Raw genomic sequence first — 16,011 nt, 5'->3', positions numbered from 1 at the left:
ACATTTTTATGAATACAAATTTTATTTCTGTACATGCTTTCCATATTCTGTCTCAGTGCGAAGTATAATTGCATTTTAATTACGGATTTAAATTATGTCCCATTTCTGTGTAATGTATTTTACCTGCGCTCCGCGGTCATTGACCAGCTCCACGGACCAGCGGCCCTCATACTGGATCCAAACAAATATCCCTCCATCTGTATCACAGGTAGCCAGTTTCTGGAAGGGCTCATTCCACCGCACCAAGACCACCTTAAAGACGCAGAAAAAGAGGGGAGGAAAGGGACAAAAACTATTATTAGAGACTGTCCTGTGTCCTTATGATGGCCATTGTCTGTGACCATGTCAGTGTTCTCTAGTAAGATAAGCATTTTCAGAGAGCTATGCAAATTCAATAATTCCAGATTGTGTTGTGTGTAGTATGACAAGCAAAGGATTTAGCAGTGGCCTTTCTATGAAACAGCTTTGCCCCCTTAACTACAACAGATAATGTGAGATGACAACACAACATGATCATGAACAACACCACAATGCATTGTCAGAATGTCCTTGATCAAAACGCTGAGCTCTTGTCTGCACACTTACTGCAAGTCACTGTAATAAATTGGGGCGCCAGCTAAAACCCAGAAAGTAAAATCCAAGTTCCCACATTTCAATGAGCTAAATTTAGCAGCGAACCAGATGAAAATATATCACAAAGTGGGTTAACCTCATTTTGAAAAAGTTGCAAAAGGAGCTGCTTATATCCTGAATATTACAGACAATGAGATTCAATTATTGAATCTCTTATCAGACTGTTGTCCAACCATGCCACACTTCTCTTCAAACATGAGCGTTCCTCCTTGTTTGGGACTTTATAGTGTCAATAACGGATAGCCGATGTTGCGTATGTTTCAATGCACAGGTTATGTTTCTATTTTTATTTTATGGAGAGCATTTAGTTTGTCTAAATATACATTTTGGAATTAAAGGGAAATCTAATCTCAAAGAGACAGTGACAGCAAAAGATGCAAAAAGGGGCACCGATGCATAAACGTCCCAACAGAAAATAATATATTGTGGTTTAAAGATCAGACATATGCATAGGTCAAACTGTTCATAATCTCTTTCTTTGTCAGTGTCACCCATCTCGAAGGCACCCATTACAATCTCCATCCAGCCTCCTCCTCTCACTGCGCGTCTATCTGTCTGGTCTTCTGTAGCATGACTCAGCCTATTCCCAGAAGAATAATCCTAAGCAGGGAGCAGCTCTGCTCTTGCTGAGTGAAGCACGTGGACTGTACACGTTCAAACACACAACACAGGGCAGGTTTTAGTGGGGCTTACGCTCTCCGAGTGCACATCCAATAGATCAGTGGCTGACAGTTGGATAACCCAGCCAGTCTTGTTCTTTCCCAACCCAAAACAACAGCATCCCCCCTCCTCACCCCGCACACCAAATACACAGTCCAATCCAATAGCCATGGTGCAGTGGAACAGGTGTTAATAATAATGTGTTCATACAACATTTGTATATTCTTCTGAGAAGAGAAAGTTACAGAAAAGTTAAAGAAAACCAAAGTAAGCAATCATTCTTCAGCTGTATACTCTACATCTTCAACGTCAACATTAAGCTGCTTAAGCTTCAGGGAAAACGAACACTGAAGATACATAACACAGTGAGGGAGGCGATTGTTGAAACCATCATCTGTAACTACATTAATAACAAGTTAAGCTTAGCAGGTGCTTAATTGATCGATAACATCATTCTTTCGCTTCGCAGTAAAAACTCTAACCAGCTGTATAACAATCAACAGATTATGGAGCTTTTGTCCAAGTTCTACGGTAAATTTTTAGTGTCCATGAGTAATGCTCCTATAAATAAAGAAAATGATTTTAACATTTTCCAGTAGATGTTCCTATACAATTACAGCAGCAATATCGAAGTAACTCCAATTACCAATTACATTTATTCTGCAGGGTTTCCCAACAATTCTCTATTAGTCACTTTCTGTGTATTGTTAAATGTCTGAAGTGATAAAACACAGGGTTATCCTAGGGGAACTTAAAAGTAACTCACAAAAACATGTTTATATGAATCCACCATGTGCAGCCCTCCAGTGTAATGAGTGAACAGTAGGAGTTATCACTCTCCTGGCTCTGCTCCCTCAGCAATAAGGTGTCCTGTGAGCCAGATTTACCATGTTTTTACTCCCACTCCCAGTGGTATAAATCCTAATGTTGCTCTATAGGTGTGTCTCAGCTGCCAAATCGCAGGAAAGAGGACACAATGAGACCTGGCCAGTTGCAGGTCTGCAGCTAAGGTCTCTCTATCATTCTGACTGAGTTGACCATATTCACGGACCATTAAAAAAGGCCTGCCATCTATCATTCAGCAACAGCAGTCATCCGATGCAGCAAGGCTCAGTGGACGTGAAGCTGACAAGCTTCGGCAGTAGTATTGTCAAAGATAACAAATTTCCATGCTCAAGAATCTCATTGGGGGAATACAAATCTGTCTTGTTACTCCACTTGTGCACTGTCTGCAACCTCTGGTGAGCAAAATGAATTTTCCGGATGGCATTATACAACCTAATTCAGCTCCAGCCAGTGTAGACATGAGACTTTATTTTAGGTAGGAGCACCAGTTTGCATAATTCTAACATCAATTACACAGTACATAAACTAACAAAGAAGGTCCAATCTAAAAACAAAAAAAGAAGGAATTAGCATAAGGTTTACACATGCTGTGTTTCGCATCTGCAGCCTTGTGGAGGTGAGAAAATGTGTGTATGTGTGTAAATTTAGCTCAGCGTGTAGATTAGTGTGAGCTGGTCAGGCATCCTGCAATGGGGACAGCTGAGCACCTCTCTGTTACACAGTGATGTGGGAGCTCAGACGTCACATGGAGACAGACAGAATAAGAGAGGGAAGCCACTGGACAGCGAGGGCCTAAGGGATCATGGGTAAAAACAAGCACAAATGCAGACATAAAGAATCACTATGCACAAGGAAATGAGTGCCCATGTGCTCAAATACCCATTAAAAAGTACCTTAGAATAAACACAATTTGACATTTTAAAAATGCAGCACGACTAAAAAAGCCTAAAGCCAGATGTTGTTAAGCCAGGCAAACCAATACTTAGCAAGAGAAGAAAAGACTACAGGTTTACAATCCCTTTAATCCTGCCCTTTGGCCAGTGCACGGCCATTGACAACTTCTCTTTGGAAAGTTGGCACTGTCTTTACTCCTGCAGTGCCTTGCTGTTGCCATTGCAGCCCTGGCCTCTTGCTGGGACTTGGAGACTGGGAGCTGAGCTGACCATAGCAACTTAACAGAGGAGACCAAATCAAGGGACAGCTTTGGGTTGCATTGGAGTCAGCAGAAGTGAGAGGACACTGTGACAGTGCAGTGTCACAGTGGTGCAGTCGGGAGCACATGGGTCCATGGCAACACTTGTCTCTGGCACCTTCTTTTCCTTTCTTTTTTGCAAGAAGGTTACAAATGAGTAGGCTGGAGTGGTAGAATAGGACCTCAATGTCTTCAAGTATAGCTGAAGATTGTTTTGTCACATTTTTACAAATCCATTGTGTTGTTGTTTTTTGCTCACATCTATACCTGCATATACCTAAATGACACTACACACTGCAAGATGAAAGTTAGGTACACATGCACTTCTCAAGGGTTTATATCCTAAATAAGCTAGAAAAAGTCATAGTTACACATATACAAAAAACCTAGTTCAGTTAGTCTTTTTTGTCACACATGGGAAATTTGGATTGCAGCACGGCAATAATAGACACATCAAACAGACTTATCCATCAGTAAGAATAAACAGAACAGAATAAAAAAACAAATTAGAACATGTAAAGGCAGTTATAAAAAAGACTAATTGAAAAATGCAGTCCCACACTTGACTAATGAGAGAAGAATCATTTGAAAGTCAAGACCACCTGGCAGAGAGTAAAAGCTGATAGTGTGAGCAAGCGAGAAAGAAAAGACTCTACCCTTCCCCTCCACAACCGCCTTTAACCTCTCCTCTGATTCTGGGTCTGACATGATATTAAATCAGACGCAAAACTCAATTAAAGAGAAGCGCTGCGTTGATATAAAAGCAAGTAAGACAGAATGGGCAAAGTAGGGCCGGAGTGATTTACAGAATGACAGAAAGGGCAATGGGACGGGACCTTCAGGGGATGTAGAATCTGAAATGTTTACAAGTGATAAAACCTTCGATATCAATATCTGATAATAGCATTTACATTGCTTATTACTGGGTGGAGGAAAGTAGCTGCAGGCAAACTGTGTACTCTGGGTGTTGGCAAGGTAGACACACTGACTTGTCTGTGCAGTTAAATGTTTGTACTAGAGATGTTCCGATACCGATACCAGCATCGGTATCGGCTCCGATACTGCCTAAAACGTTGGTATCGGTATCGGGAAGTACTGGAGTTAATGCACCAATCCGATACCACGTAAGAAAGCCCTAAAGAAAATCTACATTAAAAGTAGTTTATTTATGTTCTTTTTCCGTTATAACCGATTGTCAAACTGGATAATAAAAGAAAGTTCTGGGGCGTTCATTGTTTGTGTTTGTTCATGTTTCACAAAGAGTTTAACCTGAGCCAGACTGTCAACAAAGATAGAAATCATATCACATCCATACAGGGATAGTAGTATACAGTTGTTAAAACATAATAAAATATATGACACACTGGTATCGGATCAGTACTCGGTATCGGCCGATACGCAAGTTCAGGTATGAGAATCGGTATTGGGAAGCAAAAAATGGTATCGGGCCATCTCTAGTTTGTACAACAGTGTTTTTTAAAAATCTTGTAAAATGTAATATTATTTAATGTATGCAGATCGTTTGGTCATATTTCCTCCCTACACTGGTCTTTGACAGTTGTTGAGTACATGGCTGATATGACTGACTTTACATCAGACTTAATGTCAAAAGATTAATAAAATAATTATATTCAGTTTACTGTATGTCCCTGCTCACATGGTAGCCACAAGGATGTTATTGATACTTAATTGGCTCTTTATATTAAATTTATAAAAACTGAAATATGTTGTGATGTGAAATGCAAAAGGACATTGTGCGTTAAGACATGACATGCATAACTAAATGTGTCGCATCACAAGACAATTTGTCTACAGTTCACTATGTTGTATTTAATAGTTTTTGCCATTCCTGAGATGTGTTTCTGGACTGTATTAATTTATAAAAATGTCAAAGCAATGGGTTAAGCTGAATCAAACTGACAAGTAGAGAAATGTGTCAGTTTGTGTTAGGCAAATACTGAACCTATCTGAAACAAAAAACAAAGTAGCAAACAAAACGACATACATAAGAAGAGCAGTCTGGTTCACAAAGTGAACTCAAGTGTGTAGATATGTCCATCTGATCCCTGACTACAAACAACGCTCATAGCAAAGAGCACCAGCAGTGTACAGGCCACACCGTCCCTCTTGGAAGATTTCTAGCGAGCAGACAAGTACACCTGGATCCGAAGAAGCAGCCAAGCCTTAGTATTATGCAACCTGTCCTCTCCAAGGATGGATTAGCACACTAAGGCCATTTCCAATAAGCACATTTGGTGAGACCATTTTAATGCAGTGAATGGGTTGTGTACTCTTCAATCCCGAGCAGGGCTTTTAATGTCAAAAGGCCAGACAAGGAAAGAGCAGAAGATAGTGCTCTGAAGGAAGATGTATAAAGGCATGACAGTGACCAGGACAGGGGAGGAGATCATGATAGAAGAGGAGGAGGAAGGAGAGCTGTGGTGCAGAAATAGGAACTAATTAGACAATATAACAAGACCAGTGTACACGGAAAAGTGTCAGTACACAGGTGGTGATGGGCGGAGGTGAGTGACACTAAGGAAATATCGGAGGCAGAAATGCAGCCCAGTCCATAAAAAGTGATGACTTTACTCCGACTTTCCTTAGCTTGTATAGCAGGGACATTTATGCAGCATTTTGCCCGTCTTGCAATCCATTATTATGGTCCCCATTAAGTCTGAACAGACAAGTTAGTTGTACTGCACCACAGAAGTCATCTAATATGCTTTTCCTCCTCCTCCTGCCATTTAGAAGAACTGTACAGGTCCCAGGTCAGTGCTGGTTCTTGCACGGCCATCTACCAGAGATCACCGATTTATTTATGAGGCTTCGCCAGGAAACAACTTTAAACGCATTAAAACATCACAAGTGAAAAATGAAAGGCAGAGAGGAAAACCTAGTGGTGGGGTTCAGGTAAGCGAGTGGTTAATTCCCTCTGATCTATCATGATGAGCAGCATTAGGAAAAGAGTGTACAGACCCCACGATGTATGAAAGTCAAACATTTTTCAGCGCAACGAAACATGAGCTGAGGTATACATGAGCTGGTGTCCTGGGGTCACTGGTCTCTTTTGGATTAGCGCCTTAGAGACTTAGTCCTTTTTTTGTCTGAGTAAAGAGCCTGGATCTGGCCTCAAAGGGAAAACCAACAGACGGGACTCCTGTCTTTGGGCAATAATACACCCATAAGACTCATGGGAGTGGTAGCGAGGTGTGTATGAACACGTGTTTTTAACTACCATGTATGTACAACTGTTTCAGCAGTCACAAAACTTTAAATCCATCACTAAAAAGGGGTTTTAGTCACATTACATAAACACAATTACATTGTGCTAAGGACATTAAAAGGATGCATATTTTGAGCAACATCCTGCCTTGAGATAATCTCTTAATGTTCTACTTTCTCTCCCAGCGTACATGCTGAAGAAATTGTAGTTGCTCTTTACTTTCTAACTGAAAACAACTAATACCTACTGCAGCAAAGATACACCTAATGAGCCATGACGTTGCAGCACTAAGGAGGCTTTTAATCTTCAAAATAACCAATATATTAAGATTTTATAGTTATAAAAACCTTAAAAAAATTAGTTAAAGAATAACTAAATTATTAAAACTAATACAATGAAACATTATACAACCACCTGACTACAGCACACTGAATCTACAATGGAACAGTATTGGAGCAGCAGATATTTTCACTCCGGACAATGTCAGGAGAATCAGGTGCAGACATTGTCTGGAGTTTCCCTTTCACACATGTAGCACACAACAGGAGATTCTATGTGTCAGATGCATTCTCACTTACTGGAAATACTCTGTTTAGTTTAGATGAGGGGTGGTGCCTGGGTAGAGCACACAGGAGACAGGACATTACGTGGATTACGTGTTTGTTTTCTTCCGGTTTCACAAGTCGCATAATAGAAACGTCAACACGCCCACTCGCTCGCCGTGAATACTCCCCACAATGAGCACCTCTATTCACAAATGGGCTCAATTGGAGATTACACAGTCTTTGTACTAGAGAGCTGGCCGGGTAAACTCTGTTTGAGGTCCGATCCAACTGTTTCGGACATTTGTGTTCTCACATACAGCTCTGCCAGGTAATGTCTAGATAATTTCAGGTTTCGCAGTGCATGTGTGAAAGGGCCTCTAGTAAAGCATGTATGTACAATTGTACCATAAGACAAATAGCAAAGCTAGAAGTTGACGGGATTCTGACAGACAATTTACCCAAACCCTGCGTTGGGGCCAACATTTCAAGCCTGTCTCGGATGTTCAGCTCTCATGGAGAATGAATGGACTCCTAGTGACTATCTGCTCAGTCTGTTAAGCATTTGAGTGCACTGTAATGGAATAAAAAGCACTGGATTGTCAAGAGGCGTTGATCTATTCCGATGCCTGTCCCAGAGGAATTACGCTGCAGCATCAGAATAGTGACATTAAAAGATGCAAAACCTTTTGCTTTCATCTATTTTCAATTTTATTTTAAGTGTAGTGTAACTGACACGCCCGCTGCTAAAAGGTCAGTAGCTTGGTTTAAAAAATTCTAAAAACAAAACATAAAAATAGTATTAAGACAATCGGGGCCACATTTTGTTTCAATACAACATTTTTGTCTGGTTGATTTATTTTTAGTCTAAAAAGAAAGTTTACTCAAACAGACTTTAACTGTTATTTTGTGATGTAAGACAAAGTTGTGTGATAGCCATAATGTGAAAAACTCCTATAGAACAAAAGAGAGTTAAAGGACAATTCTGACGCAAAACAAACCTAGAGGTTATTAACAGATGTGTACGCACTCGATCGTTCTCTGGGACATGTTTTCTGTACACTTACAAAGTTCTCAATGCTTCGGTAAATATTTAGGAACCCTCATTCTGCTACCGTTGAAGTGTGATATTTTGAGCCTTTTTAGTAGTACAAAATAGCGATTTGTTTTTACTTTCCCTGTGCCCTGAATACTAGAGTTGTAAGTAGAGGTGTTGAAATTAATCAAATAATCAATGCATCGGGATGCGGACATGGACGATGCTGCATCGATGCAGTGGCCCACCATAATCGATTATAACGCAATGATGTCGCTCGTTAATTTTCCGGCCGCGGCATAAACATTCAAATGAAAAATAACATTCTCAGTAGCCTAACCCGTTTCACTCACACACACACACACACACACACACACACACACACACACACACACACACGCAAAACGGCTGAGCGGAGACACGGGAGAGTGGAGAGAATCACAAATCAAGAAGAGGAAAGAAAACACTGAGAAACATCGAGAGACACTAGTTAGCTTGGAGAAGATCTAAGTGGAATAACGAAGCTGAAGAGGTGTAGCTACACTACGGCACTTTTCCTGTCTAACAGCAGTGGTTTAGAACAAACGTTGTGCTAGTGTGCCTGGCTAAAGTTTAAGCTAACGGACTAGCTAAAGTTGGAGCTAATGGCGGAGAGTTGCTGATTCGGAGGATGCTAATTTTGGACTGTTTATACCGTTACATTGTTTTATATTGTTCTAGTTAGTAAATAAAAACATTTAGACACATTCTCCTGTGTTTTATCATAATCAACTAACTAAAGGCAAAATCACAAAATTATTCAATGATCGTGACATTACAAGTAAAAAGTATCGGTATCGGCGATACTAGCCCTGTATTTACTTGGTATCGGATCAATACCAAAATTCCCAGTATCGCCCACCCCTAACCGTCAGGCCCGCAACTTTTTTTATTTTCCTCTCTGCGTGTGTGGGTGGGTGTGTGGTAACACAATGGTTTAATAGGGTTTGAGTAAGTTTTACATTGAAACTGCTGTAAGGAGGAATAATTTTGTGTAGCTGGAGTGTTTTAAGTGGAAACTGATAGAGAAACGGGTAAAGGGGTAGTTGTGTGTAATATCATTTGAAGAAATATTGCAGTTAGCATATTTGAAGGGTGTGATTTGTGTTATGTTTTTTTTTTGTTATTCAATCTAACAGCTAAATATTATTTGTACATTTAAGTTATTGTTCAGTAAACAATACCTTTTTTGTTAAAGAGTTGTCTGGGGTCAGTTATTCCAATACAACACAATAGATTTGCTGGTTAAAAGTAGGGTGGTACCGGTATATGACTAATCCAAAATAGGTAAACCTTAGTGGTAGCTACCTTAAAGAAATTAACCCAAACACTTCATCATTCCAGTCTGAAGTTATGTACTGCAGCTTGGGCATTGCACTTGACAAGTTTGTCAAGTCAAATATCCTATATGGCTTTAATAGAAAAAATGTATTTTGAAGCATCGTGATGCATCGAGATATCGAATCGAAGACCTGATAATCGTAATCGAATCGGGAGATCAGTAAAGATTCACACCTCTAGTTGTAAGCTAATCAGCGGTCCGCACTAGCTTCTTTCAAGCTACAAACACATTCGATTAGCATGAAAACATGTCCCAGAGAACGATCGAGTGGGTACACATACATACATCTGTTAATAAACCCCTAGGTTCGTTTTGTGCCAGAATTGTCCTTTAACATCAATCCAATCAACCAAATCATTTTAAAACAAAAAATTGGCCATGGTAAATAAATCAATGACAAGACTAGTGCTAAAATGATTAGTTGATTAATCGATCAACAGAAAACTAATCAGCAACTATTTCAAATAAAAATGGCAAACATTCACTGGTTCAAGTACTCCAATGTACCAATTTGCTTTTCTCGGTTTTACATTATTGTAAACTAAATATTGGGGGGTTTTTTGGACTGCTGGTAAAAAAAAAAAGAAATTTGAAGACATTGGAACCCACATTGGGTTCTGAGACGTTGTGATGAGCATTCCAAAGATTAAACAAATGACTAAGCAATAAATCGATGAAATGAAAATAATCATACAGCCATAGATAAGACCAATATTTAACTTAACAAGTAACAATAAAAACATATAATAGGCCCACATCTATAATAATAATAATAATAATAATAATAATAATAATAATAATGAAAGAGAATTAAGGGTGGACATGGAGTATAATAGTAGTAAGCATGAACACAAAAACACATCACAATTTTGTTTTGAGATATTTGACCGTGTACTTCTAAGTTGATATGGAGTATAACAAGAACATTAGAATGCTGACTTGACAGTCTAATATGGGTCTCAGCATTTCTGCTAAGCAACCAAGCTCCATGAAAAACACAAAGCACTGAATACAAAGTAGTTTTCTACAGACACCCACTGTGAAAAGATGGCTGTGGGAGAGAACAAAAGGAGCATGGCCCCACACACCTTGCTCCCTTTGAAGCTGTTACCGTGTTATCATCTCTCACCCTGGCTGAAGGGGAATAGACACATAGGAGAACAAACCTTCATCAGAGATGTACTACAGACCTTGGACCTGCAAAACATTTTCTTTATCTGAAAAAGATCATGAGAGCCTACAAACAGGTGCTCCAGCAGGACAACTAATGAGCTTCACCACAACACAAGATGCTTTTATCCAAAGTATCTTTTAGTGCAAACCTTTTTTTTTTTTCCAGAGAGAGAGAGAGAGAGAAAAATACAGTCCTCTACCCGTCTGTCCTCTTCTTAACAGATGTCTGACAGCTTAAGATCCGCCCTGTACTTTACTACATTGCCTGTATTGGGCAGAGTCCAAAAGACACATCCATTCCGACGCTCGCTTACATTAGAATGATCACAGGACACTCGGGTCTGATACATCAACAGGAATAATGGCCAAACTAAAGGATGCTGGCATGAGTATTGATCTTGGCAGGACTGGACAGGATGAGTTCATGTTGCATTTTTGTTTGTGTAGTCATTCACAACATGACTTGGGCTAATTTACGTGAAAGGACACTCGTCACCAATGACTACAAGTGTTCAATGGCGGTGCTGACGTTTAAAGGACAGGGTTGTCAGGGGACGTGACTGCTGAGCATGCAGCTTTCGAAGACAAGGAAAGGTTACCCAAATGCATTGACATAGGTCTTTAAAAACTAAATTTAAAAAATGAAATCATCTTGGCTTGAGGAGAGGTTTTGCTTATTCTAAAAACATATTTTAATACCTAGTGAGGACTTGACAGTGGACACTATATACCAAGGTCTGGGGGTCATTTTCCTTGGTGGTGGTTGGACTGTATAGTGCAAACAGCATTCTCTCCTCTGGTATATAAAATGTCGTGGGCGAGTGAACAGATCGGTCATAACTTAAAAATTCATTAAGCAGTGCGATTTCCACCACTGTCAGAAACCCCAAATTATGCATAGGGTGGACGAGTGATGGATTTCGCATTTCCCAAAGCATTTATTTATTGCTTTATATGAAATCTAGAGTGGAAGTGGATAGGACATTACTACTTTCATTACTGGTGCTGGGATGAGGTCAGAGGGCAGTGGGGAGACTTGCATTATTTATCTCAACAGCATTACAGTAAAGTCAGAGACACACAGCTATATCAGGTGATTTAGGGAAGCAGCTGAATGGTGCCATTTCTGACTTTGAGAATGCACCAACAGCAAGGTGCAGACCAGTGTGAGCTTCAATGCAAGTCCATCAAATTAAAACATCTCTCCTCCAGTACACCATGCTTTACCTATCAAACAAGATAATGATAATAATGAAGGCAAGACAGTCAAAAACATTTGGTGAATAATGCATGGTGTATAAAAGAGGAGCTATGCAATGTGTTTTAATTGTGATGGATAGCTGTTGCATTTGCAGCACCAAATTGGGATTTAGTTAAAATGCAACAAACACCAATATCATACAACTTCCATCACAGCGATGCTGGTAACTTTAATACACAAAATATACAGTGGTGTGAAAAAGTGTTTGCCCCCTTCCTCATTTCCTGTTCCTTTGCATGTTTGTCACACTTAAGTGTTTCGAACATCAAACCAATTTAAACAATAGTCAAGGACAACACAAGTAAACACAAAATGCAATTTGTAAATGAAGGTGTTAATTATTAAAGGTGAAAAAAAATCCAAAACCATCATGGCCCTGTGTGAAAAAGTGATTGCCCCCCTAAACCTAATAACTGGTTGGGCCACCCTTAGCAGCAACAACTGCAACCAAGCGTTTGCGATAACATGCAATGAGGCTTTTACAGCGTCCTGGAGGAATTTTGGCCCACTCATCTTTGCAGAATTGTCCTAATTCAGTTACATTAGAGGGTTTTCGAGCATGAACGGCCTTTTTTAAGGTCATACCACAACATCTCAATAGGATTCAGGTCACGACTTTGGCTAGGCCACTCCAAAGTCTTCATTTAGCTTTTTTTCTTCAGCCATTCGGTGGTGGACTTGCTGGTGTGTTTAGGATCATTGTCCTGCTGCAGAACCCAAGTTCGCTTTCAGCTTGAGTACACGAACAGATGGTCGGACATTCTCCTTCAGGATCTCTTGGCAGACAGCAGAATTCATAGTTCCTTTTATCACGGCAAGTCTTCCAGGTCCTGAAGCAGCAAAACAGCCCCAGACCATCACACTACCACCACCATATTTTACAGTTGGTATAATGTTCTTTTTATGAAATGCAGTGTTCCTTCTACGCCAGATATACTTGGACACACACCTTCCAAAGAGTTCCACTTTTGTCTCATCGGTCCACAGAATGTTGTCCCAAAAGTCTTGGGGGATCATCAAGATGTGTTCTGGAGAAATTGAGACAAGCTTTGATGTTCTTTTGCTCAGCAGTGGTTTTCTCCTGGAACTCTGCCATGCAGGCCATTTTTTGCCCAGTCTTTTCCTGATGGTGGAGGCATGAACGCTGACCTTAACTGAGGCAAGTGAGGCCTGCAGTTCTTTGGACGTTGTTGTGGGGTCTTTGTGACCTCTGATGAGTCGTCGCTGCGCTCTTGGGGTAATTTTTGGGCGGCCGGCCACTCCTGGGAAGGTTCACCACTGTTCCATGTCTTCGCCATTTGTGGATAATGGCTCTCACTGTGGTTCGCTGGATTCCCAAAGCTTTGGAAATGGCTTTATAACCCTTTCCAGACTGATAGATCTCAATTACTTTCTTTCTCAATTGTTCCTGAATTTCTTTGGGTCTCGGCATGATGTGTAGCTTTTAAGGATCTTCTGGTGGACCTTACTGTGTCAAGCAGCTCCTATTTAAGTGATGCCTTGATTGTGAACAGGTGTGGCAATAATCAGGCCTGGGTGTGGCTAGAGAAATTGAACTCAGGTGTGGACAACCACAGTTATAGTATGTTTTAACAAGGGGGGCAATCACTTTTTCACACAGGGCCATGATGGTTTGGATTTTTTTTCTCCTTTAATAATAAACACCTTCATTTACAAATTGCATTTTGTGTTTACTTGTGTTGTCCTTGACTTTTTGTTTAAATTGGTTTGATGTTCGAAACACTTAAGTGTGACAAACATGCAAAGGAACAGGAAATGAGGAAGGGGCAAACACTTTTTCACACCACTGTATGTGTCATAATGAATTTTTATCTGCCCAATAGATGGATGAAGTCAAATTCACATATGAAAAAAGTGGGGAAATTAGAGTTATGTAGGTTTGACCTCCTCCATACTGCATGCACCAAAACAATAAAAGGGAAATGTCAGTATTTGGACCGAATTCAAGTGGGCAGAGTTAAATGACATTTCTGCTGCTCTTCAGTCACTCTCTGTAGGGATTCATCCACTCTCCCCTCAGCTGCCCTATGGAATGCTGACACAGCACCTTGCTCCATCTGACCAACAGCTACACCCACTGAAAGAGAAAACACAACCTGTGTGCAATCTCCACTTGTGCCAGCTCTGTTATATACTGCCAGGAATATTCATATACATGGCCGGCATAAACCTCGACATTATTTAGCTGATCTTTCCAATGACAAAATAAATGTACTGAGTACACTACTGGTGGGAAACCTTGGAGGGTATAACCATGGTGAGAGATAAGAGCAATACCAGAGGGTGGAGCACAGAAATGTTTTGACTATGAGCAGCAGGGAGCTCTTATGCAGGGATGTCAAACCATGAGAGTATGGAGGTCTTACTTCCATCCAAACACTACAAAAGTTGATTTCACCAATTACACCACTGTTCTAGTTAAAACAGTGAAATCACACGCTGTAGAAAGACTTAAAACTCTCAGCGTGCCAAGGCACAGGGTCAGACACCCTTCAACTAAAGTGAACCCTCTTTGTGCTAAACCATATACTTGCAACCTGCCCTAAATAAGTAAGCCTAGCAGCTTCAAGGACATCGTTCTGCACCTGGCCCTGCAGCTGGGTAAAGAAAAAAGTAACATGAAATCTGCTCTACTCTTAAATCATATTTATGGGAGCCAAGAGTGCTACTAATGAAAAGATAATATTTTGCAGTCATTTGCATTCCCCTGCATCGCAGGTGTATGGAATTGAGGTTTGAGCAGCCAGTTTGAAGGGGAACAATAATCTAGTTACTAATTACAAGTCCTCTACCTCTGTATTATTAATAAGCTTTTTATTGTACTATGTTATTTCTTTAATCGAACAAATTTATTAAAAAAAATCTGCTTTTTCTTAATTCATATTTCTAAACTACTTTTGGAGACTCATGATTAACAGAGTAGCGTACACTTATAACACACTTGGGAGAATATTCAATGTAATGAGTGTGAAAAAAGGTTTCTTGTAAGCAAAATAGGATCGCCACTCTTAAGAGCATCATGAAAATGGACAATTACTGCTTGGTGGGGTATGTATATATTGAAATAACATTACATGTCATTTAGCTGACACTTTTATCCAAAGCGACTTTCAATTAAGTGCTTTCAACCCTGAAGGTGCAAACTCCAGACAACAAGTAGTAAGTGCAAGTACATTAGCTTTAAATAAGCAAAACTACAAAGAACCATATGAAAGTGCAGCTTCAAGAGATATATATATAGATAGATAGATAGATAGATAGATAGATAGATAGATAGATAGATAGATATACACATACATACATACATACACACATTTATTTATTTATTCCCCCCCGAGGTGCAGTCGGAAGAGATGTGTTTTAGCCTTCGGCGGAAGATGAGCAGGCTTTCAGCCGTCCTGATGTCAATAGGGAGCTCATTCTACCAATAATAAATAGACAAATAGTCAGGATGCCACATTGCAACTTTTACAATGATTTACAAACTCCCGTTTTAGCTGAGCTTCATTGGTTGCCAGTGAAATTCAGAATCGATTTTAAAGTTTTACTTTTTGTTTTTAAAGCACTCCATGGTCAAGCCCCTCCGTATATTTCCGATCTCCTGTCCACTTACTCTGCCGCCAGGGCACTCAGGTCCACAACCCAACAACTCCTTCTCATCCCCCGGACACGCCTAAAAACCAGAGGGGACCGAGCCTTCTCTGTAGTAGCCCCCAAACTCTGGAATTCCCTCCCACCCCATATCAAATCATGTAATACAATTGCTAGTTTTAAATCAAATTTGAAGACGCATTTTTACTCTCTTGCTTTTAACTCCCTTTGATTCCTAATGTTTGTTTTTTTTTAAGATTCAGGGGTATGAACTGAACTCAACTTTTTCTTATCTTTTTGTAATTTACAAACGTTGTTCCATTGTTTTATTCTATGTTACATTATTTAATTCTACCTTTGCCTAACTCATGGTAGCTTGCACAATTGATTATGTATCTTTATGGCATACTGTTTTGCCTTCCCTGCTCTATCTGTAAAGCACTTTGGGT

At 40.0% G+C, this 16,011-nt stretch overlaps 1 protein-coding gene across 3 annotated transcripts in view; it reads right to left on the bottom strand.

The window, feature by feature from the left end:
• tulp4a (TUB like protein 4a) overlaps positions 1–16,011 on the bottom strand; it is a 37,176-nt gene that overhangs the window by 17,692 nt on the left and 3,473 nt on the right. For all 3 annotated transcript variants that reach the window (XM_078274165.1, XM_078274167.1, XM_078274166.1), the window contains exon 3: positions 124–252. In XM_078274165.1, the coding sequence (XP_078130291.1) occupies positions 124–252 (129 nt within the window). The remainder of the gene's footprint in view (positions 1–123; positions 253–16,011) is intronic.

The sequence above is a fragment of the Sander vitreus genome, chromosome 18 (assembly GCF_031162955.1).
Source record: "Sander vitreus isolate 19-12246 chromosome 18, sanVit1, whole genome shotgun sequence".
Taxonomy (NCBI): domain Eukaryota; kingdom Metazoa; phylum Chordata; class Actinopteri; order Perciformes; family Percidae; genus Sander; species Sander vitreus.
This window is presented reverse-complemented; position numbering and strand designations above follow the sequence as displayed.